Source organism: Lutjanus erythropterus, chromosome 1, assembly GCF_056507025.1.
Source record: "Lutjanus erythropterus isolate fLutEry1 chromosome 1, fLutEry1.hap2, whole genome shotgun sequence".
NCBI lineage: Eukaryota > Metazoa > Chordata > Actinopteri > Lutjaniformes > Lutjanidae > Lutjanus > Lutjanus erythropterus.
The window spans coordinates 12,940,099-12,957,660 of record NC_139317.1 but is presented as its reverse complement, the minus strand read 5'-3'; the positions used below and the strand labels follow the sequence as shown (position 1 = coordinate 12,957,660).

General features: G+C 40.6%; 1 protein-coding gene across 1 annotated transcript in view; it reads right to left on the bottom strand.

Annotated features, from left to right (window-relative positions):
• The window catches only part of fbn1 (fibrillin 1), a 122,841-nt gene that overhangs the window by 91,973 nt on the left and 13,306 nt on the right, over positions 1 to 17,562 (bottom strand). The window contains exons 7-9 of the mRNA XM_084747253.1: positions 5,753 to 5,950; positions 4,166 to 4,291; positions 1,621 to 1,746 (exon numbers count right to left, since the gene is read on the bottom strand). Of these exons, the coding sequence (XP_084603379.1) occupies positions 1,621 to 1,746; positions 4,166 to 4,291; positions 5,753 to 5,950 (450 nt within the window). The remainder of the gene's footprint in view (positions 1 to 1,620; positions 1,747 to 4,165; positions 4,292 to 5,752; positions 5,951 to 17,562) is intronic.

Here is a 17,562-nt window from a genome sequence, read left to right as displayed (position 1 = left end):
CAGTGAGAAGAGTCTTAGTCAACCATGTTTTTATTTATTCATTGCAACATCGTCCTTTTCTCTTGTAACAATGAAGTGTGTTGCCGTTAACTGTGCTGTAGCTGCCATTTGCTAGTTAGCTAAGCTAGCGGTACTATTAGCTTCTGAGACTGATGGAAGCCAGTTTGACAACCAGGAACACAGCACCTGAATTTATGCATTAAATATCATAAAACTGGTGTTTGTGAAGATTATCTCACTCAACAAAACATGTAAAAATTCATTTGTGCAAATAGATACGTCCATTTCAAACAATGTAACTGTCATTAACATACTTCCATGCGTTCTTGACGCTGACATGGATGTTCAGTCATGCACTGACTAGAGGGCACCGGTCAGAGTCAAAACTTACCCCAAAGAAGAGGAAAAAAAACTCAAACATTTCTTACAAAAACAAACGATGCTGGAGGAGGTTGTAATAATGTACGTCTTTACAAAGAGACAAGGGTGAAGGAACCGTTGTAGATGGCAGTTGTCCGTTTGGCCGATAAATACAAAACGGCATGTGGGTGGAAAATTCTTTTCACTAACTGATGACAAATGTAATTTTCAAAACTGAATGTCATGGCCCAATTTGAAATCCGAAAATCTTCTGTGGCCCACCCAAACCTTTAATCACTACTCTGATCAACACATGAATCTAATCGTACCGCTGACGAGATATGAGTTAAGTTTTGGTTTTAATGTGACAGGTCATCAAATATGGTGTAACACCTGTTAAACTAAGTCAAATAAACAAGGAATACAACATAATTTAAATCGCATGGCTTAGTTCTATTAGTTCTGATTACTTTTTTCAAATGAATCATAAATATTTTATGGTCATTTACACCTTATAAAATCCAAACTTGAAAACATTTTATTCATTTATTTTTCATGACTTCTCAAAGCCCACCTGCAGGGCCTGCAGGTGGGCTTTGAGAAGTCCACTAGTGGGTCAAGCATTAAGCATAAATGAACTTTTTAGTGGTGGCAGTGATGTAAAGTCATGTGACCATGGTTTAGTCAATCTTAACGTCAGCTTTTTTCTTCTGACGATTTAATTTCTGCTTGTGTGTGTGTGAAGATTATCTTGCTTAACGAAACATATAAGTATCAGAAACTTTTGATCATATATTTTCTGCAATAATCCAAAATCCAGTGGAAAAATCCAATTGGCTTTTTGTGGAGGGAACCAGAGCGTTGCTAATTTGCGGGCAGGCCTACAAAAATACGTCATTCCCGCAGCACTCTATGACACACATGCACACACTTCACTTCTTCCAGTCGTGATGTCGAAAAACAAAGTCACCTGAGCACGAGAGGAGTTCAATTCAGTTTAAAGAGAATATGGCTCATTGTTGTGGAACGAGAAACAAGCAAGTGACTACTGACCTAAATTCTACCAGCTGGAATATTGGACAGATTTTCTGCTCTCAGTGCCAGGCATGAAAGGGAAGAACCAAAGAAGCAAAATGGGGTGGAAAAAGTAAAGAGAGTGAGGCGGCACCTTTTCTGCTGAACTGCTTTGTCTCACATTTTATCTATCAATTGTCCTTTCGTACTGTAGAGGCGTGACAGCCATTATGACAGAAGACTCACCTATACACCTGGATCCATCCACAGAGGTGAAATATCCCTGGGGACACTTGCAGAAGTAGCTGCCAGCAGTATTAGAGCATTCACCCACACCGCAGATGCCTGGTATGTTTGAACACTCATCCAGATCTATGGGGAAAAGGAAAGGAAAGGCAAGGAAAGAAATTAAAAAAGTCAAGTATGTCTCAAAACATTTAAAAAAAACTTTACGTTTGTTTTTTCTATGTTCTAAAAACTGCACAGTAATCATAACTGTGAATGCAAGCTATTAAAGTGCAAACTTGAAATGTGAATGTCTTGAAGAGTGACTGGAGCACATGTTGGCAGTGACAATGGAAATAAGGCATTGTCACAGGATATTAAATCCAGGGGCCTCTGTAGCGGCTCTTCTGTTAGCACCGTTAACCACCAAGTGCACATCATCTCGCACAAAGAAATACAGTGTAACTTAGACCCGTTTGAGACGTCTTTTACACAGTCCAGAAGTTTTCCGGCAATTATTTCTGGGCATAAAAAAGCACATATTTTACTCTGCAAATGAGTGCCACAAAACCCTGCACAGTCTGCTTCACCAGAGTTAAACTTGGTCTGGAAATTGTCACATTTGTGTCTTAATGAGCCAGTATTTTTCACAGGCTTTCACTGTAGGTCTTTATATGTGGGAGAACAGAAGTGATGCAGAGAGAAGGATTTTATTTAAGATTTTTCAGCCAGAAACATTAAAAAATATTGTGAGTTTCTAAGTGGCCACAATTATAAAGTAAGGAAACACTGTGATCTAACATGTCTGTAAGCCAGAAGTCAGTCAGAAGTCAATAATTAGAATCCCCAGCTGGGAGAAAAATATCTTTTCAAAACTACATGTGGACATAATCGTCACTGACTCTCCCTAGATTCATTTCATGCATTGACATAACTGACTGAGAACCTGTTTTAAAGAGAGACTACTTAAAGGAGCAATATGTAGCCCTCGTGAGTCGTTTTTCCTTGCCTTGTCCTCCCCAGACAGGCAGGCTGCAGGAGCTCCGCAGGAGTGCAGGGCGCACGTGACCTCATAAATTAACAATAACAAGCAACTACAAGTTCTACATTGTTAGCTCAGGTATTTAAAACTGTCAATTGTTTGTCAATGCAAAGTTAAGCTTGTTATTACTAAAAACAAAAACCCACTGCGCTGAGAACACACATTCTGGACAACGAGTTAGGGAGCTGCCTGTGTCACTGCCTGCCAAACTCCATTAACATTTTGCTCGATTTAACAATTACAAATGTCCACGTCTTCTATAAGATTATTAATTATTTCTTCTGATTCATAAACAGACACTTACTCATTCGACAAAATTCATTTGAACTCTGGTTAATGTGAGATAGTCACATAAAACAGTTATTCTGGACTGGAATTCACCGTATTCACACTGTGGTCATTTTCCTCTGACGTCACACTGAGGGTGGGAAGCTCAAATGCCATTCTGCTGTGCTCCAGGTTGCGATTCATATAAACGCACAGAATCAGACAAATTGTTGTTTAGCACTTTCTGATTGATCAGCAACTGAAAAGGCAATGGATAATAACCCATTAGCTACAGTGAGACAACAGCTAACATTAACAGCATTAACGACTTCATAGCTTGATAGTGTTGCACAATACAATAGGAAAGAAGTAGATTAATTCTGAAATATCAACCAAGATGTGTGGACATCTTGGACACACATCTTGGACTGAAATATGGCCCTTTCCACAACATTATATGTTGTCCTGTCGATCAGGAAGCTGTGGAATGATAACGATTTTCTACATTTATATGATTTGTAACCCGGAATACAGCAGTACAACTCTGAGTGTGACACTGGAGGAAAATGGCCACCATGTGAATATGATGAATGGGCATTTCATTTCATACTTTTGGGCCTCAGTCAGATTCAAATGAAGACTGTGCTGTGCACCAAAATCGGCAACTACCAGACATATCACAGACCTTTTTGGTGCACATAAACATGAGGAAAACACATTTTTGAGTGGCAAGGGTATTAAGATTAGCTAACATTACCTCCTGTTCATACCAGACCATGTAAGGTTATAGCAGCAAAACTTCTGACTGTATAAAATTAAGAAATTATGTGTTTTATTGCTCATGAATTCAACTTTTCATTTGTAAGAGAGAAAAATCTGTTAATTCTTCTTCCAAAAGTTACACAGTCTCACTTTAACACGCTAGGAGGAAAGAAACAAATGAAATCAGGATTTCTTTCAAGCCAACAATTAAGTGTTTAACAGGATCACTGAGAGAAATCTGACTGCTGCTTCGGTTTAATTAAACATATTTCAAGGGAGGAGCAAAGTGGCACATGTGTGGTCTTTCCCCACAAAGTAATAATCAGAAAACCGTGACTGAGGTGAAGCTAACCACAGCTAGACGGATGTGGCTTTAAACTCTACTTTCACATTGTTAATTAGGAACTTTGAAAATAATCTTTTTAGCCTACTCTGTCATTCAGGCTAACGCCGAGAGTCAGACATTTCACAATTTTAATGTGACTTGATTCTTACCTTCACATTTCTGTGAGACCTCGTTGAACTTGTGCCCAGCGGGACATTTACATTCAAAGGATCCCACTGTGTTGATACAGTTCCCTCCTTGACAGATGCCAGGGATGGCCTGGCACTCGTCCACATCTGTACATACACAGCATTCAATTAATACACAAGCTAACACACACATAAATATACAGGTATTTACACAGATTCCCTTGATGGACAACCCTAATTCCAAAAAGCTGGGATGAAGGGAAACTGTAGACGGTGAAATCCCAAAATTCTTTGCAGCTTTGTGTTGAGAAACATTGTTCTTAAACTGTTGGGCTATTTGCCCACACAGTTTTTCACAAAGTGGTGAGCATTGTACCATCCTTGCTTGTGAACCTTTTGAGGATTTCCCCTTTAATACCCAATCATGACACTGTCACCTGTTACCAGTTATTCTGTTTTCCTGTCAAATGTCCCAAACAGGTGATTTTTTAACAGTCCACAACTTTCCCAGTCTTGTTGCCCCTCTCCCAACTTTTTTGGAACATGTTGGAGGAATCAAATTCAAAACAAGCGTGTATTTACAAAAAACAATCAAGTTTATCACTTTGAAAATTATTCATCTTGCCTTTGTACTGTATTCAATTGAAGGCAAGTCAAAAATTATTTGCAAATGATTGCATTCTCCTTTTTATTTTCATTTTACGCAACTTTTTTGGAATTGAGGTTGTACGAAACATGAGAAATGACACAGAAATGATAAAATATACTACAGGGGCAAGAGGGCAACACACACACAGACTAACATTAGCACAAAAAACTGCACACATCTGGATGTGCATGGATTGAAATTGAGTCTGTTTTAACAGTCTGGCTCTGACTTTCCTGCGATCAACAGAGTGACAGGGGAAAAGAGAAAGAGGGAGAGGAATGTCTCCTGCAGGAGGAACAGAAATGAAGCCAAGTAGACCAAGGAAGAGATAGACGGAGGGAGGGAAATACAGAACGGACAGGTCTACAGCCAAACAGAAGGTTACAGATGAAAACTGCGACTTTGTGAGTTACATTGGTGATTAAATTCAATTCATTTAATGGATCTGACAGATTAAAATGCGGGTCTCAGGCTGAAAACCTCCAGGAGGCTGTGACCTGATGCAGTCTCAGAGTACTCCATGTTCCTCTGGGTCCTGGCTCAGGTCCGCCTCCCCTGCAGAGGTTCTGATGTTGTTGGGTCTGGAGCAGGCAGGCACAGGGCCGTCTTACCAGAAATGAGCTCTCCCACGTGGCACCGCCACTGACCCGTGTTACTGACTCTGACAGTCGCGCCGCAGCGGGCGTCTGCGGGCATTCCATACACATGTGGGAGGCACTGCCACCCACCCCAATTTAACCCAATTAGAACTAATCCCCTGGAGAGGGGGATGATGGGTAGAGATGAGGGGATGACAGAGGGAGAGGGGTGAAGGCAGACGAGGAGAAGGAGTTAAAACGGGCAGAGAGGCAGAAGCAGCACTTTACTTTAAGAAGGAAAGGGGAGGGAAAGTGACAGACGTCAAAAAAATTGAGACAAAAACAGAAAAAGAGACAGAGACGCTGAGAGACAGACTTTACCTTGGCACGCCCCGGTGCGGTGGTTTGGTATGAACCCTCTTCGGCAGGGGTGAGGCTGGGCTGGGCACATCTCACAGGGGTGACCCCACGCCCGTCCCACTGTGGCGCAGCACAAAGTCTTTGTGCACACAATGCCTGTGAGCTGGCCTTGACACATCTGGTTATTCACAGAGGCGAAGCACGGCCCTGTGCGGTAGTCTGCAAAAACAACGCAAGAGTTCGGTTTTGTAGAAACTTTACTTTTGTCTTTAGTTTCGGTACAAACACAATGCAAAACATCAAGGTTTAATATCCAGTTGAACACGCAAACAGAAACTTGAAAATACTAGTATATTGCACTGTGGGTCCGAAATATGGAATTCTCTGCCGTCACAGAATGTGTATTTGTCTTCACGGCAGTTTAAAAGAGCCCTGAAACCATTTTCATTCACTTTTAACCCAGAGATCTCCAAATCTTTTCATGTCAAGGACCCCACAGTAGATGCACAGAAACCACAGACCCCGAATCTGAAATGATTTTGTCTTAAGGAATCCAGTCTGAGTGATTCTTTTTTCTCATTTTTAGGTTTAGAGATGATAACAGTCAATCAATGATCAAACTAGGATCATTATAAGTTACAATTAATAGAAACTAGCCACCCCTAGTTCCCCTCTTGTTGTTCCAACTTCCAAAAAATGTGATAAAAGTTAAAATATTCTAATCCTTTTTTTTTGACAGAGACCCCCAACATCCCTGTCAAGGACCCTTCTTGGTCCCCAGACCCCAGTTTGAAAACCACTGTTCTAACCAACAAATACGTTCCATATGGTCTCCCTATATAAGCTGGGAACAACAGATATTTTCCTTTGTCATACAATAAAGGCCTACAATGGATATAATTTGTTTTTCTTTTTTGACATTCCTTAGTTTATTCTCTGCTTTAGCTTTCTTGTGCTCCAGGCCGTATCACATGCGTGTAAGCTCTCCATCTGTTAATGAAAGTGTTAGTGTATGTATGTATAAGTGTTCTTTATATGGTGTGCGTGTCTCATGACTATGACTGAATCGCTAAACTTTATTGAAAGAAATAAATTGTGTTCTACATTACTTGTAATATGCTGCCCGGAGAATGCCACTTTGAAAGCCCTTAGAGGGTTTTTAGGCCTTCACTTGTAATTATTATATGGTGTATCTTTTTTGGAATTTTCAACATGTCTAAATAAACAAACAAACAAAACAAAAAACCTCTAATGGTTGACACATGTTAGATTTAAAAAATGCGAAACAGTCAGGCTGGTTTTACACGGTGAAACTTTCACATAACTAGTTGCAGGTTGCAAATTGCATGAAACATAATTTCCATGCCACTTGACAGTTACACAAAACAATTTAAAAAATAATCAAAGTCTCATGCAACATGATTGAAAAGTTAATTTCAATAAAATTAGCTGGCTAGGGTGGTAATTTTTCATCTGTTTTATTGTTTTCTTGATTATATCAAGTGGAGGGGTCGTTGTGACTACATCTGCAGCTTTGTATCTTTTCTCAAATGGCTTTCTTGCTGGATAATATCAGTCTGGATGAGCTGAGTTTTTCTTCTGGCACTGGCTGGGTGCTTTGTTTCATAATGGCTTCACTGGAAAATAGGAGGAGAACGATTGGTGCATTAATGCTTATTTATATGTTGGAGGACAGAAAAAAACGGTGCATTTGCCTTTTCAAGGAAAATAATAAATAAATAGCTCTTTGTTGCCACCTTTGTTGCAACGTATATGACTGTATTTCCTCAAAACTGTATATTAAAGAATAGAATAACCAAACATTAACATTAGTCACCTGCTATCTGCAATGTAAACAAGCTGTGCCTCGGCCATGTTTGTTTGTTGACAGCGTTACCAACCTTGCATGAAGTCTATGAGGACAATTTCCTTCTGAAGCATCCAAAAGATGATCTTTACCAGTGTTTTGTTTGGCTGTAAAGTTGAGAGTTTTGCAACTGTTGCAGTCGAGTTTCAGACAAGTTTCAAGGGTGTTTCAGAGTGCTTTCTACCCTGAAACTCAATTGCTACTTAGTTTTGGCTCTATTCCGACCAACTGAAGTTAAAAGTTTCACCATGTAAAGCCAGCCTTAATTTTCGAAACATTTCAACAAAAACTGTGATAAGGAAAGCTAAAGCCAACGCTGAAAAACGCAGAACCTGAACTTCATTCTGCAAGTGAATAACTGTCTGGCACAAGCAAACAGAAGCGCTGAAACTGAATGTAATGTTGCATGACATCTACAACTTACCCACATTATATGTGATGAAAGTGCTACAGAGCGGACAGTAACACACTCCATAAAGAATGCATTGTCTGTTCCTGGCATTTTAATCAGCCTGGCTCTCAGGTGCATTGAATGTGCATGTGTGTGTGTGTGTGTGTGTTAGAGATAGGGAAAGGGTCTGGAAAACCTTTTAAAATCATGTGGGCGGCTGTGCAGAGTAATAGGCACAAGCTAGAATGAGCGAGGACACCCACACAATGAAAAGTCAATCTGGTGCTTGTATTATCAGTTCTTTAGTTACCTGCAGCGTGTTTTTGAGGCAAAATGGCACATTTGCCATGTTGTGTGCTGCTTTTTATTATTTTTCTAGTAATGCATAATCTAGGGAATAGGTCATCATCCCAAGGGCCAGCAGGGGCTGACTGACAGGGCGTGTCTATGGAACACAGTAGGTGATTTCCACACTCTCTACAGCAGCCTAGCATTAAAACTAAATAGCTTGTGATAAATATGAGCTCAAGAGTGTGAAGAAAGTCCCTCCATCGAGATTCTTCAGCTCTCCTCCCCTACAAACTGGTTTAAACCTAATTCCCTAGATCCCACTGCTTGCATGCATCTATCCCCTCGCTTCATCCTCTCTCCAAACACCACTCCTTAGTTGCAGACTCCCCCCAGATTTAATAAAATCACTGAATCTTATCAGGTGAAGGATTGGAAGATGGTGAAACAGAGATAGGGACAGAGAGAAAGAGAAGAGGGGAAAACTCATCCCTCCCAAAAGAATCTGGCCGAGGTCCAACGGCAAAAATCATTTCCACATTTCACGGCAGACAACAGACAGCGAGAGGAAAGAGGGAGAGCAGTTCCAACAGCGCAGTCGTTTAAAACAAACGAGACATTGTGCGTTTCCCGTGTGGACCGGGGCCCAGCCCAGACCCGTCACGTGCACCACAGCCTCCACGGTCTCTCTGCCTCTGGCACCAGCGCTGTGTGAAACAGAACTGGGTCATCTCTCCTTCTCTTTCCTCACTCCCTCCTGCTCCGGCTCTACTGGAGACCGAATGCTTTTGATTCTTAGTCTACTTCTCCTTCAACCCAGAGCTGGAAAGTATAAATACATATTCTTAAGTACAGTTTTGAGGTATTTGTACTTACTTTTGTATTTTCTCATGTATTGTGCTTAAGTGACTAATGGGAACAACAATCTTTGAAACTGGTCCAGTACTGTGCGAGTCCGCTGCAGCCGTCAGCGACCAAATGGGCTGCAACGTAATCCTCACGCACAATTGCAAACCGTCAAAGTACATCTATTAGAAGTTCTTGTTTTGCCACTGACAGGCTCAAATTGTTGCCTGACAACATTATGGAAAGGATCCTTACAGAGGTAGACCTTTTTGTTAAAGAGTAAAATCCTTTCTGTTTAACCAGATACAGCTGATTTTTCACTCTCACCAAAGCCACCGGACTCCATTTACAGAAACAGTCATTTTATCATTGTATAACACACTTCTTTGAAACTCACTCAAAAGAACAAAATAAACTAAAATTTACCAAACCAATCTTAGTTCATCTTTACCCTGTTCTAACAATCAGCAGCTCTGGTTTGGATGAAATAAACCCTTTATTCACTGGGTTAGATGTGAAAATATTCCCGTTGTACAGACCTTTTTTCCCTGGTGCTTCTCTGATTGATGTCTGACTTCTCTCGCATTCCTCTCCTGATATTTTCACATCTAACTTGCTAAATTAAGGGTTTATTTGGGTGTCTTTTGGAGCAGTAGAAATATGAACCAAGACATTTGTGGCGGGTTTTATTTTGTTTCTGTCAAGTTTTAATGAAGTGTGTTTTACAATGATAAAATTAGTGTCCTTTAAATGGAGTCTGGTGGCTTTGCCAAGCCTGAAAAATTTGGCTGTTTCTGGTTAAACAAAAAGGATATTATCTTTAACAAAAAGGTCTATCTCTGCAGCGATCTTTTCCATAATGTTGTCAGACACTTATAATAGCAATCTGAGTCTGTCAGTAGAAGAACAAGCACTTTCAGTAGAAATATTTTGACAGGGCAAGGACCAGTTTCAAAAACTGTTGTTCCCATTAGTCACTTAAGACACAAAAACACGAGAAAACATGGTCCAGAGGGAAATATCCTTAAGTCCTGAACCACTACATAATTTAAGAGCTACAATAAAGTTATTACTAATATGTTGCATTTTAGACAACATTTAAAGAACAGTTGAACACACAGGGAAATAAAGTTATTTGCCTTCTTACTGAGACTTAGATACAAAGATTGATGCCACTGTCATGTCTGTACAGTAAAAGAAACTACTGTTAGCCCTCAGGAGCTTTTACTGTTAGCATATATCAGTGTAAAGACAGGAGACAGTTAGCCTGGCTCTGTTTAAGGACAGCCTGTCCTAAATGGTCCTGCACAGAACCCCCTGTAACCTGTTGTTTTTACACTTCAGTTTGTCCACAGATTAAACAAACAAAATATAACACGTAAATTGGTGAACTTTAGTGGCGCAGGCAGGTAACTGGATTTTTTTTTTAGCCTTCAGTTCAGACAGAGGTAGGACAGCTGTTGCATCCTATTTCCAGTTTACATCAGCATTAAACATCTTTTGTCCAGTGCACAGACACGAGAGACTTCTTATATTCATACACACACTCAACACTTCCCTTGTGAAGCCAAAGCACTTTTAATATACATTTTTTTGAAAGCAGGGCTTTTAATGTTTAATGATGTTGTGAAGCAGCGTGGGATCATGGAAGTTGTTATCTTGACCTTTAAACACCCACCATAGCTGATGGAAATCTGACATGACTCAGGTTATGTATACAACTGAACAAAATATATAACACACGCCTAGCATTTTTAGACATTTGAATGTGGAAATATGAAATGTTATCTGAATGATTTTTCCGCCAGGTATCTTAAGTATCCTCTCAAAAGTACATCATATATTTGCTAATGCTATACCGGCCTGTCAGGACCACCCACCTCAGGGGGAGTCTGAGCTGCTGCCCTCAGGTCGTCGTTTCAGGGCACCTGTTTCATACTTCTTTCATTCCATGTGCTATAGAAATGCTCAAATAGCCGCTAGCACCTTGTCCACAGTCCTGCACTATCATGGCACATTTTGCACACTTGCACTTAGGCATTCTTGTATTTTTGTTCTTGATATGAAATTTCCATACCCTTGAACTAGTATGTGTTTTTGTTGTTGCTGTTGTTGCTGTTGGCCCCCCTTTGTATTGTGTTTTTAGTTTTTTTATGTAAACTCTTGCTGCACAACAAATTTCCCCGCAGGGACAATAAAGAAACCTACAGACCTCTACTAGATTAAAAAATGTGTGTACTTTTCCCATCGCTTATTATTTAGAAAAATAATCAGTACTTTTACTTTTTATTTTAACTACTACTACTATATTACTATTACAACTAAAAGCCCTGTTTCCCAAATCTCTTGTAATTTTTAATTACGTAATGGATAATTCTTCCACCACTGCTTTCAACAATGTTTAGCTTTAAACATAAACTCAGCCTGATGTCAGGCATCTTCTGTATCTACTTGAAGCCTTACATTATGTACCTGAACCTACAAAAACAAAAGAATACACCCAATATAGGAAAAGCAATTACAGGAGCTATGGAAAGTTTTTTACATGGCGCCCATATAAGCTACAGAAGACTGTATGAAGAACTCAGGTTTCTCTTTTCATCAGATTAAGGTTTATATGTTATTGCTGTCGGGCTGCCACAGGTAATCCATCTGACATAATACCTGCTTATTACAGCTGTTAGTGGAGGAGAGCAAGCACTAAAAACACAAAGACCTGAGACCGAACTAGAACAAATACAAGTGCAGCACTTTAACAGTCAGCTGAGGTAAACAGGGAGAGGCGGACAGCTGTAGGGTGAAAGTGGTGTCATTTCATCTGTCATCTTACTGTCTCTCTGTGAACTGCATACAGCTGGGGGATCCACCCATGTCCTGTACATCTGGGAGCAATCGCACGTGTTCACACACAAACGCACTCAAGCACACACACACACACACACACACACACACACACACACACACACACACAAAGAATCTCAGCCAATGTCCCAGCCCCTCATCCGCAGTCTAGCCAGAGATGATCTCAAAACAGACCAAAACTTACAAAAATGTTGCTCTTGTTTTTTGCTTTACTGCCCTACTTTTGGAAACATGTTAGCATGTTATCGTAGCAGCTTCAGTGAACATGCAAATCCCAATTCCAAATGTGTGCATGTTTACAACTGTGACACATCAGCATTTCTTTTAACATCACTCAGTCAGTGTTTGGGAACTGCTAATTGTTGAAGTCTTGAAAGTGAAATTCTTTGTCATTCTTGCTTGACAGAGCAACTAACAGTCTGAGGTTTTGTGCGTCATAAGGCACCACACATTTTTAAATGGGAGACGGGTCTGGACTGCAGGCAGGTCAGTCTAGTGCCTGATCTCTTTTACTATGAAGCCGCACTGTTGTAACGCGTGCAGAATGTGTCTTGAAGAAATAAGGAGGGACGTCCTTGAAGAAGACGTTGTCTGGGTGGCAGTATATTGTTGCTCCCAAAACCTGCATGTTCCCTTCAGCATTAATTGGGCCTTCACAGATGTGTTAGTTACCCATGATGCCATGGGTACTAACACACCCTCATGCCATCACAGATGCTGACATTTCAAGCTAGTGCTGGTAACAATCTGGATGCTCCTTTTCCTCTTTAGGCCAGAGGTCACGATTCAGATCCATGATTTCCAAAAACAATCTGACAAGTGGGCTCGTCAGTCCACAGCGCACTTTTCCGCTTTGCGTCACTCCATGTTAGATGAGCTCAGACCCCAGAGAAGTCTGCAGGGTTTATGGATGTTGTTGATATATGGCTTTGCTTTGAATGGTAGAGTCTTAACTTGCAATTTCAGATGCAGCAGAAAACTGGGTTTACTGACAACAGTTTTCCAAAGTGTTCCTGAGCCCACGCAGTTTCTTTTATACAATTATGTGGGTTTTTAATGCAGTTTTTAATGCAGTGGCATCTGAGGAGCCAAAGATGACAGCATTCAGTGTTAGCTTTCAGCCCTGACCCCTACATGCAGAGATTTTTCTGGATTTTATTTGGTGAAATCCTTAAATTCCTTACAGTTTTGTGTTGCGAAAGGTCCCACACAGTTTTCCACAAAGAGGCGAACCTCGCCCCATCCATGCTTTTGAGGATGCACCTTTAAGACTCAATCATAATACGTACTGTCATCTGTTACCAATGAACCTGTGTACCTGTTGAATGTTCCAAACAGGTGTTTTATGAGCATTCCACAACTTTCCCCGTCTTTTCTTGCTCCTGTCCCAACTTTTTTTTTTGAAACATGTTGCAGGCCTCAATTTCAGAATGGAAAGAAAAGAGTGTACATTTACAAATAACAATAACTTTTATCAGTTTGAACATTAAATATTTTGTCTTTGTACTGTATTCAATTGAATACAAGTTGAAAAATATTAGCAAATCTGTTTTTATTTACGTTTTACCACAACATTTTTGGAACTGTGGTTTGTAAGATGGGAGCAGGTAGTTTCATTTAACACGCATTAGAAAGCTATTTCAAGTCTGTGCAGAAGTGCAGTTACTTTTGGAGCACAATAGAAATGTCGGTTTCCGCAATGACCGGTGGGTTTATGTGCAACAACAGCCTTGGTGTGAACAGGAGGGAAGCCCGCCGGGAAGTGGGTCAAAAGAGTTTCCTGGATTAACTCCAAGATGTTTGTACACACACAGAAACACAGAAATCTGTCCAGTTTCCTTCATCCACCCTTCCTTAATCTATCGCATGCAGATGGAGCTCACAGCATCCTTACATGCCTTAACATATGCGTAAGTCGTGCACATGCATCTGCGTATGTTTATGTGTGTTTCTATGCATGTGTTACAGGATCTTACAGTATATCTGGGTGGGGCCTTCCCTGTTGGCCCGTCAGCAGATTTCTCCATCCTCCCAGGATGAACAAGTTCAGCACACACTCAAACACACACATGGTTATCTATCTTCTGAGGTTTGCGTTGGGCTAGAACAGAGCCTGATAGGGGAGAGTCAGTGAGGCATTAAGAGACAAGAGAGCCCCTCAGCTGACTGACCGACTTCCCTGTTGTGCTCTGGCTGCTGACTTATTGACTGTGTAACTCACGTGTTGCCACGTCTCAGGCCAGACTTTCACCACACCGTCCCAAGTGAACTCGATGGCGTCACACCGAAAGCTCGACTTTATTGCTCCGTAGCTAAACGACTCTGCAGCCGGAGCAAAGAGCCCTGCGTGCAATCAGCTGCAGTGCGGCTGGATCTCACCAATCCCACATTCCAACCTAAATCACATTTGTAACCAACAAAGAGCGCGTTGACGTACCAGGCTGCACTTTCACTGCAGTCAGCTGTGCCTGCTGGTGGGACCACTTGTCAGGAGATCACCAGTCACTTTGGCAGCGCACAGCTCTGCAGGAGTGATGTGTTCATGTCGAGCCCCGATAGCACCGAGATCTTTCCACATCCTCCTGAGTGCAGCTACCTCTCTCCTGGTCAGATCACGTGTGAGTGGAAAACCCCGTGTTCTTGCTAATGTGATAAGATCAAGCCATAATGGGGCACGGTTCTGTAAATTGCATTAAAAACAGTGTGTGTACACATGTACTTTATGCATGTGCTTGTGTTTGTGTGAGAGCACAATGGCTTTCCCTTGGGAGGTGATGGACGCTGGCCAAGGAAATTCCAGTGAAAGTAACTTAACCCAAAACGCCACTGCATCCATTGGCCTACTTTCTCTACCTCTCTCGGTGCAACTGAATGCAAGATGAAAGATCAATCTGTTGAATTGTTTTGAGTCTGTAAAATATAAAGTCCTACTTACCGACCTTGATTCTGATTTTATCATGTCAATCGTTTTAAGTTTCCATGTCTTATCTTGCCCTCAATTTTTAGTCTTGCCTCCTTTGTACTATTGGATTATTCTATTATTGCCTTTCTTGCATTTTTCCTTTCATCATTTATTCTTGTACTGATGCATATTATAATCCATCTGCCTCAACTGGAAAGCATTTTGGCTCAACTTCTGTTGTTTTTTAAATATCTTTTATTAATTACCTGACTAAACTTGATTTGACTAATGATGTTTGGTCAATGACGTGTGACAAAAATAACTAATAATTCAAACAGCTTGTTTTGTCCTACCAACAGTCTAAAACCCAAAGATATTCAGTTAGCAATGAAACAAAACAAAGAAAGTGGAACATCCTCATCCTTGATAAGTAGAAGGGAATATTTGCCCTTTTTACTAAATAAAAGACCCAAACAACCAATCAATTATCAAATCAGTTGATGACTAACTATCTGTCAATTAATTAAACTTTATATATTATACTGTATAGTCAGCAAAATGAAAATACAGATGTTTTTTGATTGAGGTTGGTGATCAAAGGCTTCGAAAATCTAGTTTTCCAGCGAACTGCAGAGATTGTGGCATTTAATTTCCTCTTACTTCTGTTTCCACCTCATTGACCTGCTGATCTTCATTACACGAACAAACCAATAGCGTTATGTAGGCAACCAGACGGCAGATGCCGATTGGATGAATTATTTGATGTGTCTCTTCCAAAGTCGATGTATTGTAAACAATTCCATCGAGTTATGATCACTTAAAAAGTGTTATTTTATGATTAGCTTTGTTAGATTCTGGCTTTTGTTTACAACTTCAAATCACACTCAGGTTCTTGATCACCATTTTGAAACCTGTGTAATATCGTTAAATATCCTGTGTAATATCAAATGGAAACATTCGTTGGCTGTCTTTAATCTGGCTTTAGTCTGCAGGGCATTTCAAAATGGAGAAAAAAACGGTTGTTCCAATATCAATACCAGTACCAGACAAAGCCTCCGATAAAATGATGGTATCTGTATCAGCAAGTATGCAGGTCTGTGCACTGATCCAATACCACATCACTGATTAACTCCAGAACGTGACCCTGCTACTTTCCAGCAGCTTCCCATACACCTTTTTTCCCCAGGATGGTAAATTCATCCATTCATTCTCTATTTGTATTTATTCATGCCATATAGCAATGATCAATCATATCACTTTCATGGTAGTGTACAGCTGCTAAAAAGTTGTTTTTTTTAACACATTTGTATCGGATCAGTAGTCTGTATTGGATGATATGCAAAGTTCAGGTATTGGAAACGGTATCCTGAAGGACGAAATTGTACTGAAACATCTCTAATCGTGCATCGTGATTGTAATTAAACACACTGTGATGGCATTTATTGGCCAGATCACCCATTCCTAGTTATAGGCATATCTACAGTTTAGTTTATAAGGAAATGACGAACTCAAAATCTGCACAAAACACTGGTTTAAGATGAATGACTAAAGATGGAAGTTGGTCTCCAAGCAGCTGTTCCCAGACACACACAAACAAACACACACACGACAAAAAGTCAGCCTGTTTCGCTCAAAGAAAGACACTTTCACTGCTGCAGACAAGAAACTACCATTCATTCATAAAGCAGCAGACAGTGAGTGGGCAGTTTGCATGCTTGTCACCTTACATGGCAAATCAAAGTTTGAAAACCAGATGTGGCCAAATTCTCTGCCATTTCTTCATCGGAAACCAATTACACAAAACACAACAGCAGAGAGCTTGTGCAATTCCTTGTTTTCCCTGAGAAATATAAACATCTAGAATACACTGTGTGATTCAAGTGTAACTTCAGCCCCAGGTCTGAGCCTAACTCCACCCACTGCATCAGTTTGAAAAATGCTAAAAAGTGGATAAGGGGCTGAGGAGGGGGATGTGTGACGCAGGGGTCGCTCACTGAGGTGGGCTGCCTCCTCTGACATAGAGAGTAGTAGCATTATTTTTTTTAATATAAATTTCTTGACATAAATTAGTCCCAACCGATCCACTCTGTGTCAGCATTGGCCTTACAAGGTTCAGGATGATTTAAACCAGTAGACGATGTGTTGAGCCGTTTTCAACCCATGATAGCTGCTGTTTTCTTTTTTTAATAAATTTATCAAGAAATGTCAATATATGCAGGGATATTTCAGATTATTTGGGGGGTGGGGGTGGGGTGGGGGGGTTATTTCAGGTACTTATCAATGGTCAGTGTATCATCTACAGTACATTCCCAGTTAGGAGAAGCAGAGAGGAGTACCAGCATGGAAGCAAAGCAATTAGCTGCCATTGACTGGGTCTGTAGCGAAGGGTTTTGTAGCCACTTAAAAAAGGTCAACCTAAAAGAAATTGTTTTGACATTTTTGACATTTTACTTTGCCATCAGATCGCCTCTTCTGGGGGGAAATCAGTGCTTTGTACGCCAAATACTGCTCTCTCCACACCAACCAAACTCCATGGGTGAAATCAGTATATTAGCATGGGACTTGCTGGTCTGCTGCTGCCTTGATCCATTAGTTTGTTTCTGTCGCTGAGTTGCTTCAGTGTTTCAAGAGGATAGTTTGGATTCCCTAAAGTCACACAACAACACAAACCATAA